Consider the following 21,219-nt stretch of genomic DNA (forward strand, 5'->3'; position numbering starts at 1 on the left):
CCCCCTTCCCTTCCCTCCCCAATTCCCCCTTCCCTTCCCAATTCCCCCTTTCCTCCCCTCCCCTCCCCTCCCCTCCCCTTCCCTTCCCTTCCTTTCCCTTCTCTTCCCTTCAGCTTTCCCTAATGGATGGAGTTGTTTAACAAGGACAGGGGCTCAGTATATATTTTCTCCTTTGCCTCTGGGATGGAAGGAAGGAGTAGCAGGCATATACCCAGGAAAGAACCAAGCAGGGGCTTCACTAGACTCATTTGGACCATGCCAGGCTACAGGCTACATGCCTTCCCTTCTACTCCCATTTGTACTCCTTCCCTGGGCAGGCTCTCTGGCTCCTATGAAGACTTGCAGCGTGGGCAGGTGTCTGAAGCACTCGTGGACTTCACTGGAGGGGTGACAATGACCTTCAATCTAGCAGAAGCCCCTGGCAACCTCTGGGACATCCTAACCCGAGCCACCTACAACAGAACGCTCATTGGCTGCCAGACCCACTCAGGGGTGCGACTGGGCTGTGTACCAGCACAGTGTCCTCTCCTGCTGCCATCCCCTTCATCTGCCAGCTTCTGTTCTCACCTAGCATGGTCCCCAAGACCCCCAACCAGCTCTCGCTCCTGGAGTCCTGGTGTTCAAACCTGAGCAGCCAAGCGGAGCCCTAAGGGGCCAAAGTCAAATGCTGATGGTGTAGACAAGCAAGCTAACGGTGACTAAGTGTCAACCAGGTGCAAGGGGCTGTACTAGCACAACTGGTCTTTACTGACTAATTTAGCAAAAACCAAGAACATGGAACTAACATAGGGAGCCCTGGGTTTGGCCCCACCCCCACGAGCAACCACCCTGTCATCCCACATGATGGTTTGGCAGCTTCGAATGTGAGCTCATCTTCTGTCCAAAGGGATGGGAATCATGCAGAATGGCATCCTGACTTAGAGGCTCCAACGAGTGGGTGCGAAAGAGCTTTGACAACTGTGAGGCCACTGTGTGGGTCTCCCTCAGCCCTCCCCATAAGCCCTTGCTGCAGCCACACAGGTCCCCATGCCCCCCAAATAACCTGTACACAGCCGCAGTCTGACAGGAGCTCTCTTGTCTTCACAGATGGAGAGGGTGCTGGAGAATGGGCTGGTGGGAGGCCATGCCTATACCCTCACAGGAATCAGGAAGGTGGGTGGAACCAGCCCTTCTGTTTCCCCTCGGGCCTTCCCTTCTCTCTCGGGGCTTCTCACCAAGGCTTTGGTGAGCATTATTAGCTATGCCCAGTCTCGGGGGCCAATTCTTTACCTGCTGAAGCAGGGGCTGTGCTCTCTGCACCTGTGCACCTGTGTTCTGGAGTGACGTGGTGGGTCCAGCCTGGGCCACCTGCAGGGCACCACCCCAGCCCCTCTGCCCTGAGGAAGCCCTGCCAGTCAGCCACCCAGCCCTGCTGGGCCTCACCGCCCTTCCTCGAGACCCTCTTTGCTCTGGGCTTACCACTGACAACCTTCCCGTCTGGGGCTTCCCACCCAAATTCCCGCTTCTTTCTCACACACTCCTTTCTGTCAGCCTCCTTTCTGAATAACTCTCCATGGTTATTCATGTTTTGAGCTGTGCTAAGCATGGAGGGAAAGAGGCATCAGACAGGGACCCTACCTACACGGAGCTCAGGGATGGAGACAAACTGTATGTAAAAATGGGAAGGAAGCAAAGGAGAAAGTGGAGGGAAGAGTAGATAAAAGGCTTTAGGGGCTCAGAGGTCGTTGAGGAGACATTTGCCTGGTTGGGTTGGGGAACATCAGGAAAGGCTTCATAGAGGAGGTGGCATTGAGCTGGCCCCAGAAAGGTCAGTAGATTTGTCTGAGGGAGAGGGGTACTCTGGGTGGATGGGGCATGCGGGTGAGAAACATGCAGGTTCCATCATCGAGGGCCCCCGATGTCCTCTAGACAGCCTGACGTCCCCAAGTCCTCCAGTTCCCTTTTACGCAGCCAGATCTCTTCAACTCAGCTCCCACCTGTCTTCCTCCGCCTCCCAGACCTGCATCAGTCGTGTGTGTGTGTGTGTGCGCACCAAGAGTTTTTCATGTATTCCCATACTTCTTTAACAAAACTTAGACTTTATTAATATTTAGTTATATGTTTATGTCCATATTTTGTTTTATATTTATTTTATTTATTTATTTATTTATTTTTTTGATTTAACGTTTTTACCAAAATGTGCACTAAGTCATGGTCCGGCTGCTTCACAAATGTTAACAATCCTCACAACAACCCCGAGAGGGGGTGTGTTAGCGTCCCGGGCCTGCCGTAATAAGTCACTGCAAACTGGGGGGCTTCAAGCAACGGAAATTTATTCTTTCACGGTTCTGGAGGCCAGAAGTCTGAAACCAAGCTGTCATGGCAGCCTGTGCAGGCGGGGTGGGTGGTTATGGGGGTTGTGGTAGGGGGTCCTTCCTCACCTCTTCCGGCTTATGGCGGCTCCTAGCACTCCTTAGCTTCTGCTGGAGAGCTCCTGTCTCCACGTGGCCTTCTCCTCTGTGTCTCCCCACCCTTCCTTTCCCTTCTCTTGTCACTGGGTTTAGGACTCCGCTAATCCACAGTGATTTTTCTTTTCTTTTCTCTTTTTCTTTTATTTTTCCTTTTCTCTTCTTTTCTTTCTTTCTTTCTTTTTTTTTTTTTTAATATTTTATTTATTTATTTGAGAGGAGAGAGTGAGCCAGAGAGCACAAGCAGGGGACGGGATGCAGCAGAGGGAAAGGAAGAAATGGGTTCCCCCCTGAGCAGGGAGCTGGACCATGGGGCTTGATCCCAGGACTTGAGCTGAAGGCAGACGCTAACCTGACTGAACCACCCAGGCACCCCTCCAGGGTGATTTCATCTCAAGTTCCTTAAGTCTATTATGTCTGCAAAGACTCTTTTAATAAATGGGATTACACTAGGGCAGCTGGGTGGCACAGTCAGTTAAACACCCATCTCGGTTTCAGCTTGGGTCATGATCTCAGGGTCACGGGATCGAGCCCTGTGTCAGGCTCTGTGCTCCATGTGGAGTCTGCTTGAGTCTCTCTCCCTCTGCCCCCCAGCCTGTGCGCACTCTCTCTCTCTCTCTCTCACTGAAATAAATAAATAAATATTTAAAAATAAATAACTAAATAAGGTCACACTGACAGATATTGGGTGGACCTATCTTTGGTTGGGGAGGGGAGCACCATTCAACCCATTACAGCAGACGTGGCTATTAGCTTTACTTTACACATGAGGAAACAGACCCAGAGAGGGTAAGTAACTTGCGCTAGGTCTTGGCAGCTCTAAGAGGCAGAACCACTTTCTCTTCTCCCCACGCTCAGGGCCTTCCGTCTTCCACTTCAAGGTCTCATCTGGCAGGCACGGATTTCACCCAGATCTCTGCAGCATTTGCGTTTGGCACTCAGCCCAGCCACCGAAATTGCTTCTCATTTTACGCAGGTGACCTGCAAACATGGACCAGAATATCTAGTCAGGCTGCGGAACCCATGGGGCAAAGTAGAATGGAAAGGAGACTGGAGTGACAGGTGAACACCCAGGACGGGCTGGCGGGGGTGAGGATGGGGCAGGGCAAGCCTGCGAAGGAGGCTGCCCTCTGCACGACAATTCAACATTGTTCTTCGTTCTCTAGCTGGATCGGGAGAGCGATCTGACGGTGAAGGTCAATCGCTCACATTTATAAGATGCTTAATGACATATAGACGGTTTTCTCATTCATTACAATAACCGAGCTAATGTTCACTGAGAGCTTGCCAGCACTGTGCTAAGCCCTTTGAATTTTTTTCCTGCCCTTATTTATTTAAAAATAAAAATTACCTTGACTTTGAGCATGCAGAGACCTCTCTTATGTGCCTATTTCCTTCAAGCACTTTGACTATTTATTATTTCTGTTCCTCTGAACAGTGCTCATATAGGTAGGGAATTTTATCCCCATTTTACAGATGAAGAAACTGATGATTAGTGAATGAATCACTTAAGGTCTTTGGAGTTGAATCTGTGTTCTGTCCCGGGCACGGTTCAGTGTGCTTTTGGGCCCACTGGGTCAGAGACAGACAGATCCGGATTGGCCCGGACCTTCTGGTTCCGTGTCGTGACCTCTGGGAGCTCTGCTCAGACCAGAATGGGAGTCTCTGTGTCACCCTCCAGGGATTTCGTTTCAGGCAGGAGTCTGGGTGACGCTGGGATTCACCTCCCCTTCCTCTGGATCGTAACCTGGTGCCGCCTCCTGTCTAATGTTTGAAGACAGTTGTTTTCTCTATTTTGTCGCATATTTAGTTGTTTATGGGGGGAAATACTACAGGAAAGCCTTACTCCCTTGTGATCAGGCACAGAAGTTCAAAACGTTGGGCTTTGAAAATACGTAGTACCAAGGTCGTTTCAAATGTGTTCGGACATTTCGTAATTTTGTGACTTCGGGAAAGTGATTTAATCTGTTTTAGCCTCTGTTTCCCAACATCTGAAATGGAAATAAAAATCCCTACCTTGCAAACTTGTCGTTAGCCTTAGGTGAGATAAAGTCTGTGAGGGGCCTGGCCCAGAGCTTGGTGCCCTGTGAGGGATGAATTACTGTTACGTGTTGTTTTTAGAAGACGGGATGTGAGATTCAGTTGTTTGCAAAGCAGCATGAGGAGGAGAGAAATAATGACACTTCTGAGGATCTCCCCCACATCCCCCCCATCCTTCATTCCCACAGAAACACCCCTTTTCTCTTTTCAGCTCAAGTACGTGGGAACTACTGAGCCCCAAGGAAAAGATTCTACTGCTGAGGAAGAGAGATGATGGCGAGTTCTGGTATCTGACCTGGGGACTTGGGGCAAATGCTCTGGCTTCCATTTGGACACCCAGCCTGCCAATATTTACTGGGTGCCACACATGTGCCCGGCAGCCTCGTGTGCAGAGATCACAAAGACCCGTTAGGGACCCGCAGCTCCCGCAAGCCGTCACAGTCCCTATGATGAGAGCTGTGACTTCTGGCGTGGCGCTCAGTGGGCACTCAGTGCCGAGCAAGGGGGCGGCCACCTCCTTCTCCCTGCTTTCTACCCTGTCTCTTGTATCTCTCAAAACACTCAAACCCAAGGTTTTATCTTTCCTGGCCTGAAAGAGAGATGAGGAAAGAAGGCATTATAAACTCTAAGCCACCTCGGAGTACCATGGCCAGACTCCCACCCACCCCAAAGCCACTCACCCCCTTTTATGAGAAGCCACCAAGACGCCTTGAGTGGATGCTGTTTCTGGGTGTGTGATGGGAGCCTCACCTGCTCCCCTTTTTCTTCTCTTCTGGCCCTTATTATTAACTTCCACCCTTGTTCCCATGGGCCCCTCTTTCCCCATTCTGCACTCTTTCTAGACTGCTGTGACCCCTCTCTCTTTGGAAGTGGTCTCTGAACTCAACAGCCCTGAAAGTACTATTAATTTCCACTTTATGGATAGGTAAACGGAGCATCAGCCAGTGCAGATAGCTTGCCTTGGGTCTCAAAGTTAGTGAGTAGGGCCTAAGGCTTTTATCAATGAACAGTTGAGAACTGACTTGTACGATTATTATCGGGCATTTATATCTCAATCCACCAGTCAGGAACACCCCAGTTCAGCTTTATCATAGCAATCGGCACAGCAAGAATGTTTCCCCCGGCACGCTTTGCAGGAGGCTGCTTCCAGTGACGAGCTGGGGGTGGGGGAGTTTTCTCGATGGCCCATGTCCTCTGATGCCCCCTCACACTGATGGAGCCAGTGCTGCTCTCCTGTGTCCCAGGCAGGCTCAGCTGGACAGAAGGGGGAGGTCACCGGGCTGGGGCTGCTTGGTTCTGCCCCTGCTTTAGTCCTGATGAACGGACATTGTGCTGTGCCCCCGTCCTCTCCACAGGATGACTCTGAAGGACTTTAAAGCACATTTCATGCTTCTGGTCATCTGTAAACTGACCCCAGGCCTGCTGAGCCAGGAGGTGGGCCAGAAGTGGGCTTGCACCCTGCGGGAGGGGAAGTGGGAGAAGGGGAGCACGGCCGGTGGCCGGATGAAGTCGCCCCGAGGTAAGCAGGTGCACAGGACCTAGGGTTCTGGGGGGCTGGAGTTGCAGCGTGGCCACTCCAGTGGGAAGGGGGCATCTCGGGGGCATCCAGCTGAGTGTGAGGAATTCTGATGGTCGAGCCGGGTGCTCTGCCTCTGGGCTGTGTCCTCGGCCCCAGGAAGGGACAGGCACACATGCACGGTAGAAGGAGGGGGGTTCAATCTTTGGTTTTAGGACAAGGCCATTTCTATGCTGAAATAACCACCCCTTAAAGGCAGGCTTGAAACAGTGATTTTATCCTATGTATCAGGCCTTCCTTGCCCGGGGATTGGTGGTGAAACAAAATTAAGGATTCTCAGCTCACCGGTTACAGGAGACAAAGGTGTCTGAAATCTCAAAGTGCAGAGATTTGGTCACTGTGTCCCTTTCTCCATGCTGGAGGTGCTGAGCCATCTCTTTGGAAGGAAAGACCTGTAGGGTGTGATCTCAGGGGGCCAGGTGCCCTTGGCTCTGGCTCCCCCCTTTCACCGCAGTGGTCCTCCCAAAGGCTGAAGTTGCCCTTCAGCTAAGGCTTTGTCCCTGTTAAAATGCAAATCTCCCTGAAATCATGGACCTATTCTCAGTTAGTTAATACAGTCCCTTACTCAGGCAGTCAGTGCCTATGGGGCACAAAGTCTGTGCCAGGAACCGTGCTGTGCAAAGGGGCTACGGTGATGAGAAGAGCTCTTGTCTGTGTGTCTGTAGAGCACAGGGTGGGAGGGGTCGGGGGGATAGAGGGGAGGCCGAGAGCTCCACTCGATCCAGACGGACCTCAGGGTGGGAATCTTAGGACAGGTACTCTGGGTCTGTGGGAATGTGATGATCAGGGAACCAGGGCCTGGCTCACCTCACTGCATCCTGGTCCAGACACATTCTGGAAGAACCCGCAGTTTCTGCTGTCCATCTGGAGCCCTCAGGAGGACAGGAGATTCCTGATGCCGTGCAGCGTGCTGGTGTCCCTGCTCCAGAAGCCAAGGCACCGGCACCGGAATCGGAAGCCTCACCTCGCCATCGGCTTCTACCTCTTTAGGGTGAGGGCATGCAGCCTCACGGGGCATCTCCCACCGCTGGGCATCCTTCCTCCTCGTTTCCTGTCCTCTTCACCATCTGTATGTCTACACACAGACCTGGGTGCTGACCTTGACTCTGTCCTTTGGGAATATGTGACCTAGAACACATCACCCGCGGGCCCTTGAGCACCCACTTCTTCATCTGTAGAGTGGGGATGCTGATATTTATGCAAAGAGTAGACCAGAGGGACATCGTGTGCCAGGGCGCCTCATGGTGCCCGGCACACAGTTCGTAAAATCAATACCGCTGTTGTTTTCCTCTCCCCAAAAGTCAAGGTTGCCTTCCCTCACCCTTTCCCAGAATTCCTGATGATGGATTAAAATGTCACTGATGAGAACAGCGAGTCTTATGGGAGAGACGGGGGCCCCCGGGGGAGCCTTCTTACATATTAGCCTCTGTTAGTTTGTTCTCGTGGAGGAGCTGCTTTCCCTGCCTAATGAGGCCTCTCTTTTCTCTGTTTTTCAGTTGAGCAAGGTGAGTGCCACCCTTGACCAGCCGGCCCCGGTTTGGAGTGATGTCACGTGACAGGTTCAGCCTGACTGTAGGAACCTCACAGACGTCCGGCAACAGTGCCGAAGGGACGAGCACTTGACATTCTTTCCACCCAGGGACCTTGAGAAATCCTTCTGCCTCTCTAGGGCTGTCTCTGAGCCTGGTGCAGAACCGATGTATTTTAGAATTTATTAAATGTAAGGTTAAATGAACTGACATGTGTTTCCTCAGCCCCACAAAGGAGCAATGGTGCCCATTCCTGACACGTTGTGGTTTTTCCTTTTCTGTCCTCACCCCCTTATCCCTCCACTGGAGCAGGTTGGGTTTGGCTAATCAGAGACCATCTGCATCCTGTCTCCTGGCCCAGGGCCCCAGGGCCGGCCACAAGCCCTGAGTATCATCTTAACTGGGGCTCTTCCATCCTCTACCACAGTACTATGGTGACCCAAGGAAACTTCCTCCTCAGTTCTTCTGGGAAAATGGCCCCCTCAGCTGGCCCGAAGCATTTCTCACAGAGAGAGAAGTGAGTCAGGAACTACAGCTGGTGTCAGGGACGTATGTCATTGTGCCCTGCACGTCTGAGGCTGGCCAGGAGTCGGAGTTTCTCCTGAGAGTCTTCTCCAGGAAGCACATCTTTCAGTAAGGACCCAGGACTCCCCTGGCGGTTGGGGCCCCCTCTGGACAGGGGGGTATGGAGGAGGAGGAGGCAGAAATGGCAGAGGATGGGGTCTGTGTGACCAACACAGGAGAGGGTAGGGAGAGCAGAGAGCTCCCTGTATGAAGAGCTCCCTTCTCCTCTTCCTCCCCGCTCTCCTAAGAAATGAACAGTCTGCTAGACATGTGAGAGAAAAAGCTAGAACATGCCTGGACCTTGCCCTCCAGAAGCTCAAGGCCTGGAAAGAACAGGGATGTACGCGCAGTGGTTTATGCTACACTGTGTCCCATGCAAGTGTTTATCTACACAGGGTGTTAGCAGAACATCAGGAGGGGGATCTGAGGCAATCTCCCATGGTCCTGGGGGCAGCAGAGGTAGCATCAGGGAGGTGTTAATTTCTAGGAGATGCATGGGGGTTGTGCACACGAGGGGATGCTGTCATCAATGAATCGGCTTGGATCCGTAAGTGTGTGCGAGTGAGTCAGTAGACACACTTTCCCGCCCAACGTCTTCTGCTCATGATTGTTTCGACATGACAGCCCTTCAAGGCTTAGAATCCAGTTCTCTTTCTTTTTATTTCATGGTTTGGCCCTACGTAGTCTGATTTGACCTTGAGCCTCACTGCCTAGCAGTGCCGAGTCGTATATATGAGGAGTCGCTCGGTGCGGGTGGGGACAGCGGAAGGCGTGCCAGGCGCGGAGATGAGCGGCAGCCCCAGGCACATGGAGAGGGACCAGCAGTGTGTGGGGCCACGTGGCTGGACTGTTGACTCTAAGGAGAAGTGGGGGGAGAGGTGTGAGAGCAGGGTGAGCCCACATTGGCAGATCAGCTAACAGACTTGGAGGAGGTGTTCCCTGGGGAGGGAGAATATTGGCCGAAAGGCTCCCAAGACGCCCGCCAAGAATTAATTCTGCCCTTTGTTTTCCCTCAGTGAAATTGGCTGCGACGCCAGTGCTGTTTTCTCTAAGGTATGTAGGCAGGTGGGATTCCCCATGCTGGGACTGTTTCCAAAGAATGGTGGGCTTCTCCCGTCACGTTCATGTGTCTGGGGAAGAAGTCTGCCGATCCTAAGGTCCCTACTCTATGGCACTCGTACCGTATTACTTACTAACTTTTGTGCCCTAAGGGTCCCTAGGTTGTGCTATTTTTTGCACCAGGAGAACTGTCCTGGTCAGGTCCTTGTCATGGAGGGCCCAGAGCCCCAGGTACACAAGTTATACATTGACTTGCTTCCGCTTCTTTCTACCTGGTATTCCTTTTATCCATTTCACTGTTTGCTACTTCCCCAAAGGCAGCGAGAATTGGAAAACCAAAGGAGGTATAAACGCTGTAGTAGGAAACGTAAGACGATGCTCAAGGTCCGACTTAGGGGGGTGGTCATGAGACACGAGTGTATGCATTAGCGTCCATTCATCCAGATGAACGACAAGGTTTTTCCGTGTGTCTGTTCCTCTAGGAAATAGTGGACCAAAATGAAGGGCAGGATGAATTCTTCACTAAACTCTTTGAGAAGGTAAGTTGGCCAGAGGTGGTGGCGAGCCGAGGGCAAACCAGGGGACAGAGTGGAGCCTAGAATTCCATGGAGGGTGTGTCTGCAGCCGCCTGACCTTGGGTACGAAGTGTGATGTAAGGCTACTGTTCCCCAAACTGCCACTTTCTATTCAAGTCCTCATGTTTTTAGACAAGTAAGCGGAAGAGGATTGTCTCCAGAAGACTCCTGTAAAATATGAAATCTGTTCTTGAAAGCGACATTGATTTGTTAGTTGTAGGAGAAATAGCTTTAATCTTTAATTTCTAAGAAAATGGAATTGAGAGTTAAGAATCATTGTTGGCGGTGGTGTAGAGTATGAGGATCAACTTTAGGGGCCTGGCGGGGAGGGCGGCCCAAGGAGGAAGACCCCTTTGGGGGTCACCTAGAGAAGTGATAGGGCTGGGAAGAGGGCATTAGGGAAGGGGAGGGCCTGGGGCTGCATACCTGGTCCCCTTGAGGCCTTTCCTTGCCCTAACACAGATCACAAGGCCAGCGGTGTGAGGTAGGGCTCTGGAGGCCACTCTGTCCCTAACCCGCAGGACGCTAGATCCGCTGAGGAACAAGATACGAAGTGCACTAGAAATCTGGCGTCGGACTGTGTAGTGATGTCATTAAAACTAGAAAAGGATGAGCTCCTTGTGTTACTCTGGATTTAATTCACAACATGCCTGCCCCTCATCTTCTCTCATATTCTCCCCTGGCATTTTTGCCTAATGTAGCCAGAGAGGATAGACAGAATCTTACATGTGTTGTTCATAAATGTTTTCCTCTCTACAGGGATTTCCAAACATTTTCTGTTGCAGTCTTTTTTATTTTTTTTTAAGAATTTATTTCTGTTGCAGTCCTTTTATCAAATGGAATCTCATGAGAACCCCTATATATATATATAAAACAGATAAAAATAAATTATGAATGTGTATCTATTTTATAAGTCACATTGAAGATATATTTCATATGTATATTTTAAAGTTAAATTTTTTTAAAGATTTTATTTATTTATTTGCAAGTGAAAGAGAATGCAAGAGAGCACAAGCAGGGGGAGCAGCTGAGGGGGAGAAGCAGGCTCCCTGCTGAGCAGGGAGCCCGATGTGGGGCTCAATCCCAGGACTCTAGATCATGACCTAAGCAGAAGGCAGATCTTAATTGACTGAGCCACCCAGGAACACTTTTTAAAGTTACATGTCGGTATAAAAGTTGCTTCTGATGAACTTCAGAACTTGGAGCCTTGGCTGAAGTTATCTTATTAAGAATAAAATTCAAACCAAATTGTTTGCTGAACTCCGGAAGCATCTTGATAAAACCCAGTTGGAAAAACACCATTATTACAATGCTTCCTACAAGTCCTGTCCTGCTGGGGTTTCCTCGACTTGACTCCCCGGGCTTACTCTGCCCGGAAGGGACATATATACCGTGCTGAGCAGGTGCCGTAGTGACTTCCCAGCCCCCTTCTCCCGCAGCCCCTCTGCATCTAATGAGCCTTCGGTAATGATAATTTTCTCCTGCCACTCTGCTCCCACTTCAGTATCCAGAAATAAATGCAGTGCAGCTGCAGAAGATCCTGAACCACATGACCTGGCCAAGTGAGTATTTCAGAGTCATCCTGTAGGACTCAGGGGGCATGGCTGTTCTGAACACAGGGTCTGCTCTCTTTCCCCGGTGGGACATGTGGTTTGCTGCACGAGGCTCCCCTAGGCAGCTGTGTCTCACACCAGAGTGGGTCATGTAGTGGTAGAGAAATTTATACAGCTTGGAAAATAGTTACTTCCTTTCTTGTTTGGGGGGTTTTGTTTTGTTTTTGCTTGCTGAGTTTGAGTGTATAGAGATGTATGGCTGTGAAAATAAAGATTTCTGATGTTTTGCTAGTTTGAGAATATCTGAGTACTTCTTTCTTGGCATATAGATTCCATGTGGAAGGACTGTATCCAGCCTGGCCTATAAATATTGTATTTATATACAATATAAGTACTGACTACCCCCCCCCGGGAGCCTTCTAATAAACTCATATTTAAGTTGAGGAACTACTAAAATTTGAAGGAGGGGAGTGCATCCCCTCAGAGGGCTGCAAATGGCCTGTGTGGATGCCTTCATATGAAACCTGAGGTAAATTATTAAGAAAGCTTAAAGCCCGTGGAAAATTTTTTTATGTATATTTCAAGTGAGAAGCACATGATTTCTCCAGAGAGGAGAATGAAGTTCAAAATGAAAAAAGTAAACCAAACAATTAAAGAGTATTTGCCACCTAACATATGTGATCGCTTCTCCTTTATATGAAGCCAAGACTTCAGACCCAAACAAATTATAGTCCAGGGTGTTGTATAACTCAGAGCTTGAAATAATTTCCAGATGGTTCCTCATTGCCAAATTCAGGTATCATAAAAGAGCCAGAAGGAGAGATTCTAGAAATTATATAAGAATCCCCCCCCCACACCACACACACACACCCCAGAAAGTAAATTCTAGGGAAATTATCTAGAAGAGATGGCTTGAGCACATTTATAATTTTTTAAATGTTTTGAACACAAGTATGCAAAATGGTTTCCCAAAGAATGTGTGGACGGATCACTTTTATTTAGTCCTATGAGAGAATTTTTGGATTGACAGCTCAGAGAACTACTGCGGTTTTGGGCGAAATCCTTGGTAAAGTACCTGATGGAGAATGATGATGTGTGGGTTGGAAAGTGGCAATAGAAATGGAGTCACAAGTCTGATAACCATTCCCAAGAGTTATATAAATACAAAACCAGAGAGGGTAATTCTGTGTCATAGATGAGAGTCGGCAAGTATAGATGAGAGTCCCAGGTTTCTACCCTTGGTCCCCTTCACTTCTTCAGCTTTTATCCATGACTCAGAAGAGGATGCGGGAGGTGGGCTTATCAGATTTGCAGATGGCACAAAGCTGGAAGGAATTCTGCTATAATAGATAGCAGAATTGAAATTCAGAATGCTCTTAACAAGCTGTGCCCAAGCCCAAAAGATGAAACAGAGTCAGGATGATAATTAAAAACTGACATTTCATTATTTTTTTAAAAAATTGATCGCATGAGTTCCTGGCAGACGAGATCTCATTTTCATGGCAGCTTATGTGAAAGATATCTGGTTAATTTAGTTGACCTGGAACTTAACACGAGCTCACAGTTTCAAGTTGCTGCTAAGTAAGCTAATCTAAATTCAGGCTATATTTAATGGAAACCTTTAGATTTGTATTTCTGAAATTGCATTCCAAGGAGTATTAGACACTATGAAGTTTTAGGAAGTGTTCCATGAAATAGAAGGGGTTAGACTCTGTGGTCAATTGTGCTCGGGAAATTCTGCATTAAACAAAAACAAAATTTTAATGTTGGCTTCTCAGTACCTATTATAGGCTATGATGCACGGCGAATGGAGAAAAGGGTCCATAAATGCAAAATATTTCAAATACAGTTGAACTCAAAACCCTTTCTCTGCAGAACATCATCATTGGAATATAATTTGGGGAATACAGCTTGAAGATTTGGGAAGTCATAGCCCCGTTGTACTCTGTCTGCTTCATTAAACCACAACCGAAGGAGTGCATTCTGGTCTTGGTACCGCATGTAGAGAGAAGATGGCAAAGCATAGGGTCTCGAGGAAGGCTAAGAGATCTTAGAAGCCACGTGTAGAGTAGAGGGGAGATGTTGGAGAGACATAAGCCTGTTTATGCCTTTCTGGAGGCAGAACTTGGACTGGGGACTAAATTTTGGAGGAGGTTCCTTTGGAAGTAACCTAAATTCCTCCTGACTGGAGCTCTCCATCTGTATGAAAAAGCGAACACCCATGACTGAGAGACCGTCCACCAAACATCTGGAGAAAGGATCCCCCAGTTTAGGTGGCGCTCAAACAAATTGATCTCTCAGCTCTCTTGCAGATTTGGGGATCCGTGACTCTGTGAGGTACCTAAGTCTTAGGTACCTGGGGCCATGGTCACCAGCCTACATGGAGGCAAAACTGCGTTGTGATCGGGTCGTCTCTGCGAGGGTTTATGGTGCTCCTTGGGTGAACCATAGCTGAGCCCTCTCTCTCTGCTGCCCTCTTGTCCTTACTCCCTGCTACCCCCCATAAATGACAGTCATTAGAACCTATAGGTGGCCCAGATAGCTCGGCCTCTGCCTGTTCAGAAAAGGGCTGTGCCATCCTAGGGCCACCTCCATGCACACTCTTTCTGTCCCTCTGCAGGTCTGGGGAGCGCCCGGCCTCTCTTCAGCCTGGACGCCTGCCAGGGGATCCTGGCCCTGCTGGACGTATCTTTTCAGGTTTGGGGCAGGAGGCCCGCCGCTGCTGTTGGAGAATTTCGCACTGGGCCATGCTGCCTGGGTTTGAATCCCAACCTAAGCGCTTCCTAGCCGTGTGATCTCCGACAAGTCACGCAGCCTCGTGGTGGGTTCAGGTCCTCGAGTGCAGCAAGGATGCTATTAAAAGCTGCTCTGTAGAATCAGTGGGAGAATGTGGGGTAACCCAGGCCTAGTGCTTGGTGCTGTCATCCAAGGAGTCCTGAGTATTACCTGTGAATAACAAGAATCTTACTTGCCGATAGTGGGGATGAGGCAGCCGCAGGTGCTGGTTAGGAGCAATCCTCCGGGTAACAAAGAAGCTGCCACAGGAGCCTCAGGATCCCGAGTTTTCCGGCTGGTGACCAGGCCATGGCTGCTCCTCTTTGCAGAGCAGGAAAGCAGAGTAAGCCCCATGGCACGCCACCGACTCTCTTTTCCTGGCTCTCAGCTCTGTGATGTTTCTAGCAAACCCTCTGCTTTTCTAAGTGGACAATTGAATGGCAGTTTCATTATCCATGGTACAGAGAGGCACGTGGAACGGATAGTATGTGTCGGGGGTGGGAGGAAGTGAAAGTTGCAAGTAACAAAGGGGTCTTTGCAGAAATGTTGCAGAGGATGGCGTGTGGCCCCAGGCAGGTGTGCTAGGCGTCGGGGAGGGCGCAGCCTTATCGCCGGCTGCAGGAACCTCAACAGGATCGTACTCTCGGAGCCCCCATTTTATCATCATTTGGGGGGTAGTGAATACCTATCTCACCTGGGTGGTGAGAATGAAGTAACGTAGGTCAAGCCTGTAACGCGGGCTCCAAGAAGACCTGCGTGTGGCAGTATTTGACCCGGTCTCTTTGATGCAGAGCTATTCGGACATGATCTACAAGGCCCAATCATTAAGTTTTTAATGTTTTATAAAATGAATAAATGTAAGAGCTGCCCTATGATGGACTCCCTCCAGAAGCTGGTTTTAACAATAATGGGGGGAAAAGTGACTGTTTTTTTTTTTTTTAATTTAAATCCCATCAAATAGTCTGTGTCGGAATATCCTGTCTCCCTAAGTGCTAGCAGTGGTCATCACCGTCATGCCCCCTGTCCTCAAACTTCTCCCTGTGCAGGTGTGTTTCTGGCTCCTTCTGTCCCTTCCTAGCAAGGGCGGGGGCGCTCTGGGCTGGACAGACTAGCCAGCAGAAGCCAGGCAGGGCTATGAAACAAAAAGCAGGGCTGTCCACCAATGGCACCCTGTTGTGCGGCGGGCCCGCTGCTGCTCCCAGAGGTGTGACAGCAACTCCCCAGGCGGCTTTGACCTTAACCCTCTATCAGCTTAATGCTTCCGGCACTGTGAGCATCCAGGAGTTCAGAGACCTGTGGAAGCAGCTGATGCTCTATCAGGTAAGAACACGTCTTCCCTAGACCTCCTTGCAGGGGCGGGGGTATGGGCAGAGAGGGCAGTTCTGCGAAGCCGTGTAAGCACCACTCCCTTTCAGCTCCATGTACCCCACTGTTCACCCCGCAGCTCTCCCCTCCCTTCGGTGCGCCCGCCTTCCCTCTCTCCTAAACTCAGCCTGTTGCAATAGTCTCCTGGATTTCTAAAGGGCATGTCTGATCATGTTGCTTCCTTGATGAAAGCTTTTTGAAGACCCCCTGTGGTCTTTGGATAAGGTCTGAGCTCCTTAGCAGGAAAATTAAAGTCCTGCATCAGCTGGCTTCTTCCTCCTTGCCCAGTTCTTACTGACCACCATCCCTCTTCTCTCCTGGGTCCAAAAGTCGGCAGGCCTTCAAGGTTCGGAGAATGCGCCTAAGTCAAGCACATTTAGCTATGCTCAGATTGTCTATCTGCGTGACCAAAAATCCCCACTCCTTTTCTCAGAAGCCCAGACCCTCTGCCTACTCCTGTCCTGGCAGCAGGCCATGCTGGCAGGGTCCCACAATGGCCGCTGTGGCGTGGATGCTGGGACACGGCGGGGCGGGGGGGGGGGCGGTTGGCTCACAGGTGATGCTTGTGAACACCTGATTCCCGAGCCTTTGGTTTGGGTTCTACGCAGGAGGTTTTCCACAAGCACGACAGCCACCGGTTGGGACACCTGAACAGGACTCAGCTGCGGGCGGCCATGAGGGACGCAGGTAAGCCCAGGCCGAGCAGGTCCTGAGGGGCGCACCTGCTCTGGGCTGGGTGTGGTGGGGTGGGGCATCACTTCTCAAGTAATCCCAAGGCACAGAGTTGCTCCCCAGGTCCAGAGGCCTGAGGCTGTGGATCTGCAAATCACAGAAACGTGTGTTATCTCTGGTCACAGCTGACAGTACTGAAGTGCTGAAGGTTGGGGCATCCACACTCTGGTTTAATCACCCACGTCGAGGGCTAATCCCAACTCAACAAAGAAGCAGTTACCGGTCAGAAAAGGTCGTAAATTTGTCTGGAGCTTGAATCCAAGACTAGCAGGCCCCCAAAGGGATGTTCTGGACCACTCTTGGACAGACTGCCTCCTGCCTTGAAGGCCAGCATCCCACTCTATAAAAAGATCCTCGTGCTGGTGGCCTAAGGGGGTGGAAATGGGGAGTCGAGATGGAGATAACGTTAAGGGACTAACTAATTGAGCAGTCCATACTGAACCTCATGAAAGAAGACCCCCATGTTATCAGGATTCGGGTCCTAGAAGGGGACGGACAGCTGCAGGGGCTTCAGGTGAAGGGGCGGGGGCATGAGATCCCCAGCACCCATGGCAGGAATCTGTGTCTGACGCAGGGATCGTGCTCAGTGACTACATCTGCCAGCTGATGCTTGTCCGCTACGGCGGCCCCCGCCTCCAGATGGACTTTGTCAGCTTTGTCTACCTGATGCTGCGTGCGGAGAGCATGGAGGGTGAGCTGGTGGGAAGGAGGCAGGGTGGGAGCCTCCCCTGCACTCCTTGTGGATTTCCCCCTGTCCCCGGTTCAAGCAGGAGAGAGGACAGATGCCGGGGCAGAAACAACGGGCCAGGAGCTATAGGGACACGCTGGCTCCGTGCCTGAGAACCCCGCCTGCATGGCCCCAGACTCATGTACACCCCACCTGTCCCTGGGCCAAAGGTCTGAGGCAGCTCACTTGCCCTCGTAAAGTGTGGCCACATGGGGCTGAAACCAGGCTCCCGGCAGAGGGGATGGGTAGGAGGAGCCAGTGGCTAATGTTTCCATCACACGTTAGCTGTGTTCCTTGCTGCTGCATTTTCACAGGTGCCTTCCAGAACTTAACCCAAGATGGCAAAGGGATATACCTCCAGAAGCCAGAGGTAAGCCTTTGTCCCTGGGGCGGTCGCACACCGTCTTAGGCAGAGGGGGCCACAGCGGGTCCAGGCTCTCATGAAGGAGTGGGGGTCTGGGGCCTTCGTTCTGCTGAGCTGGGGAGGTAGCCCCTCACTCACGGTACTTCTCCATTCATTGGTCCACTCTTTACTGAGCACTCAGTCTGTGCTGGGTGCATAGGCAGGGACCTACACTCTGGCTCAGTGGACCCAATGACTGTGACCGCAGTAATGCCATGGGACAAATCCACCCAACTTCAGCTGTGACGGCGACACTCACTGAGTTCCCCAGTTACACGTCTGGGAGTCAGTGTGTCTCTGTTGGCTGGCTTATGATGGGTGGGTGAACTGGGGACTTTGCCAGTACCTTCATTGAGGAAGCTCTGGCCGGGCTGGTCTCATTGTCTCCGGACAATAGCAGAAGTACAGAGGAGGGAGCTTACACACGCAAGGTCTCCAAGGTCAGGCACATGGTGTTGTGCAATTCCTTCTGTTGTCCAAAGCAAGTCATGTGGCCAAGTCCACTTCCAACACATGGGGAATAGCCTTCTCTGTCATGAGAGGCACCACAGAGCCTCTTGCAGAGGGCGTGGACACAGAGTGGGCAAGGACCCAGGCCAGCAATGAACTCCAGCATGAACAGAAATAGGGCAGCTGGTCTGAATAGGGCATTTCACAGAGGCCTTTCTGGAGGAGGTAACGTCAAAGTTGAAACCTTGAAGATCAGAAGGAGCCAGGGAGGCTGAGTGGAGAGTAGGAAAGGCTCAGGCTAGAGGGAACAGTGTGTGTGGTCCTGGCGGGAGTAGAGAGAATGACAAAACTGGATCAAGATGAATCTGAAAAGATCAAGGTCAGATCTTTCTCAAGAGCTGGCCTAGCCTTCCCCCTAGGGGCAGGGATTCTGATCTTGTCTGGGTAGCTTGTTCTCAAACCTCATACAGTGGTTTGCATGTAATAGGAGGCTTGACAAATGTTTGTTGAGTGAATGAGATGATATGCCAATAAGACAAATCTGTGCCTGACACGATGGTCTTCCCTGATGAATCAAACTGCACGGATTTACTGAGCACCTACTCTATGTCCGACGTGGGTCTAGGTAGTGTTTTCTGCAAAGACATTGGAATCTGGAATTAAATTATGTTTTTCCTTTGTAAAAACACATCCTTCATTTAGTCTGCTTTAAAAGAGTCTAGTAAAAGCAGAGATTTCTTCCTTGACCTCAAATGTCCATTCTACGTAGTATCTTTCCAAGATATCGGGATACTCAGCATGTGTCTTGCCTCAATCACAGTCCTATCTGAAGTGAAGCTAGGAGTCAGCTGGAGGGGTAGTGGTTAGAATTTTCTGAGCCTATCTCCATCTCAAATCCCCAAGCTCATGTCCTGATCCCAGGCAGTAACTCCATAGCGCAGGCTGAGAGCTGGGAGAGCAGGAAAACATGAACGTGCCATTGAAACGGGCAACCCACAGCCCTAGCTGGATCCAGCAGAGCAATGTGCCATCATGGGAAGAGAACTGGACAGAGACCCGAGGTGAACCCACAGCACTGCTTGTAACTAGCTGTGGGATCCTCGTCGAATCCACTTCAGTATGCCTGATATTCAGTTTCCCCACATGTGAAATGAGTGACCTGGGTTAGATCGTCTCTAAGATCCTCTTCAGCTCTGAGCATCTCTGGCTGCACGAGAAGGAGATCCTCAGGGCCATCCAAGGACGTCTATAGGGAGTGGCAGCCAACTGGTTGGAATTTCACACTGGTTTTCTCTGATGCCATGGATAACTCCAACCTTGTCTCTTCCTCACCAACATCATTAGCAGCATCATTCTGATGTAAATGGCCTGGGAAGTGGTTTCTCCAGAGGTCCTCTGTATGTGAGACAGAGGGACTGTGCATCACACCCACATAAAGCTGTCAGACAAATGGGCCCATAAATGGAAACATGTAGACTAGCTCTAATGGATTTCTGCTACCCAGTTGGTCCACACACCTGCACACTGCTGTCCCGAGCACGCCAAATTGAATTCAGGGCAGAAAATTGCATTGAGAATTGAATACAGAATCAGCCTGCCTCTTGGGTATCATCATTCACTCACACCCTGAGAAGTCAAGGTTGATTATATTTCAGGTTGATTTATACTTACTACCAGATGGTGTGGTCCCTCTGGCTAAACCATCCATTACTGTCCTGTCTCCATGGCTTCTCAGGAACAAGAGGGGAGGAGGTCCCAATCCTGTGTCAGGCTCCAGGGTCTGGTGACCGAAAAATGAAGCACCCTTAGCTGAATGTCAGGGATCTGCCTGAACTGACCATAATTTGCTTCCCCGTTATGTCCAGTGGCTGATGATGACTCTGTACTCCTGAGAAGGCTGGGGCCCTGTCTGTCTTCTCCGTGGACTTTGCATACGGCTCAGAGGTGGCTTTTGGCGGACAGCAGTCCACATGCAACCCATTTACAGTTCTTCAGGACCACGTCTCCAGTCATCATCTTCTCAGAGGGGAAGATTTCTTTTCTGCAGACCCCTCTTTTGGATAGGCAGTGTGCAAAAAGGGAAAGGAGTTAGCAGAGATTGCCTTGGACTTGTAAAGACCAATGACCATTCTCAGGCCACAACCTTTTCACAAGCAGAGATGTTACCTGATGTGACCTAAGCAAACTGATTCCAGAGTTGGTGTCTCAACCTTTAACAATCTTGCCTTCATGACCGTCCAGCTTCAGTGACCTCAGCCGAATGTTATCCCATTTGGGGCAGTAGTCTAGGTTTCAAGACCTGAGGAGAGACTAATATGCCCTTAAAAAACTGCGCCAGCTTCTAGAAATTGATAGAGGCCTAGGCTAGATTTCAACCATGTGGAGGTGGGGTGAGACTGAAGTGAGCTTTCAAGAGCATGGAAAATGAGAGGATTGGCAGGGTCCAGGTGGTTTGGGCCAGCTCTGACATTTGAGGGCACTGGAGGGTCTTCTGCTCCAGGATCTCCAGGTGGTTGAAATTGGGGCGGGAACCATTGGATTTGAAACACCTGAGTTCTCCAAGGGCTTCCTGCATATGATAGATGCCAGTCTGTTTACTTGACCTCTGGACTATCAGATCCATTTCAGATCAGTCCCCAAAGCCTCCGTGTGCCTACTTTAAAGAAGAGCAACCTGTCCGTGCTGTAGTATAACACTGAGCAGTGGATGGTTGGTGTCTCTGATTTTTTGAACTACCATGCTCCCGCATCTTCACAGCATCCCTCCCAACCCCAGAGCCTGGAGGAAAACCAGAATACCGTCCATCTTCCAAAGTCCATATATTTTACTCACAGCTTAGCGACTCAGAGCCATTTGTTAAAATTCTATTTACTCTTGATTTCCAAACTGTTCTAATAGACATGACTGTCTGGTTTCCAAGCCCATAAAAGACTCAGGGAGGAAACTGACTGATGGGATAAAAGGGTGTCTGTTGGCAGAACAAAAGGAAACGTGACAATCCGATAAGTGGGCACTGAAGAAGGAGCAAACACGTTCTAAGCACGGCTTACGGAAGTTAAAAAGTATTTCACTTAGAGAAAACTTTGTTGATTCCAAATGATGAAATGTAAAATGGTTTTCCATGAAGTTCCAGGTACATGATTATTACTGATTGTATAAATGATGATCATGTATCATAGCCAGGATTTTTATGTTTATTTATTTGTCAGTATCTCTGTCCTTAGATTCTGCCATTGTAAATATTTGTTTTAATTAAAGAGCTCTTGCTTGGGGTTCCATGAAGGCAGTGTGGGAGATTTTTGGAGGAAGGAAGATGATACCTTCATCCTGTTCACAACCCGTGGGTTACAGTGTAGTAGTTTTGCTTGGTGCTGAAGGTGTTTATAATGAAGTTAATTAAGTCTGACAGAACCTCCCTTTTAGC

The 21,219-nt window shown here is 50.0% G+C and overlaps 1 protein-coding gene across 2 annotated transcripts in view; it reads left to right on the plus strand.

Moving 5' to 3' along the window:
• Positions 1-19,687, plus strand: part of CAPN14 (calpain 14) — a 35,420-nt gene extending 15,733 nt beyond the window's left edge. For both annotated transcript variants that reach the window (XM_044262527.1, XM_044262528.1), the window contains 17 exons: positions 318-492; positions 1,087-1,152; positions 3,424-3,509; positions 4,699-4,773; positions 5,843-6,006; positions 6,891-7,054; positions 7,560-7,568; positions 8,020-8,225; positions 9,173-9,209; positions 9,698-9,754; positions 11,295-11,352; positions 13,964-14,028; positions 15,370-15,438; positions 16,092-16,170; positions 16,790-16,906; positions 17,257-17,312; positions 19,661-19,687. In XM_044262527.1, the coding sequence (XP_044118462.1) occupies positions 318-492; positions 1,087-1,152; positions 3,424-3,509; positions 4,699-4,773; positions 5,843-6,006; positions 6,891-7,054; positions 7,560-7,568; positions 8,020-8,225; positions 9,173-9,209; positions 9,698-9,754; positions 11,295-11,352; positions 13,964-14,028; positions 15,370-15,438; positions 16,092-16,170; positions 16,790-16,906; positions 17,257-17,312; positions 19,661-19,687 (1,510 nt within the window). The remainder of the gene's footprint in view (positions 1-317; positions 493-1,086; positions 1,153-3,423; positions 3,510-4,698; positions 4,774-5,842; positions 6,007-6,890; positions 7,055-7,559; positions 7,569-8,019; positions 8,226-9,172; positions 9,210-9,697; positions 9,755-11,294; positions 11,353-13,963; positions 14,029-15,369; positions 15,439-16,091; positions 16,171-16,789; positions 16,907-17,256; positions 17,313-19,660) is intronic.
• Positions 19,688-21,219: the final 1,532 nt, after the last annotated feature.

Source organism: Neovison vison, chromosome 8, assembly GCF_020171115.1.
Source record: "Neovison vison isolate M4711 chromosome 8, ASM_NN_V1, whole genome shotgun sequence".
In the NCBI taxonomy this organism is placed as follows: domain Eukaryota; kingdom Metazoa; phylum Chordata; class Mammalia; order Carnivora; family Mustelidae; genus Neogale; species Neogale vison.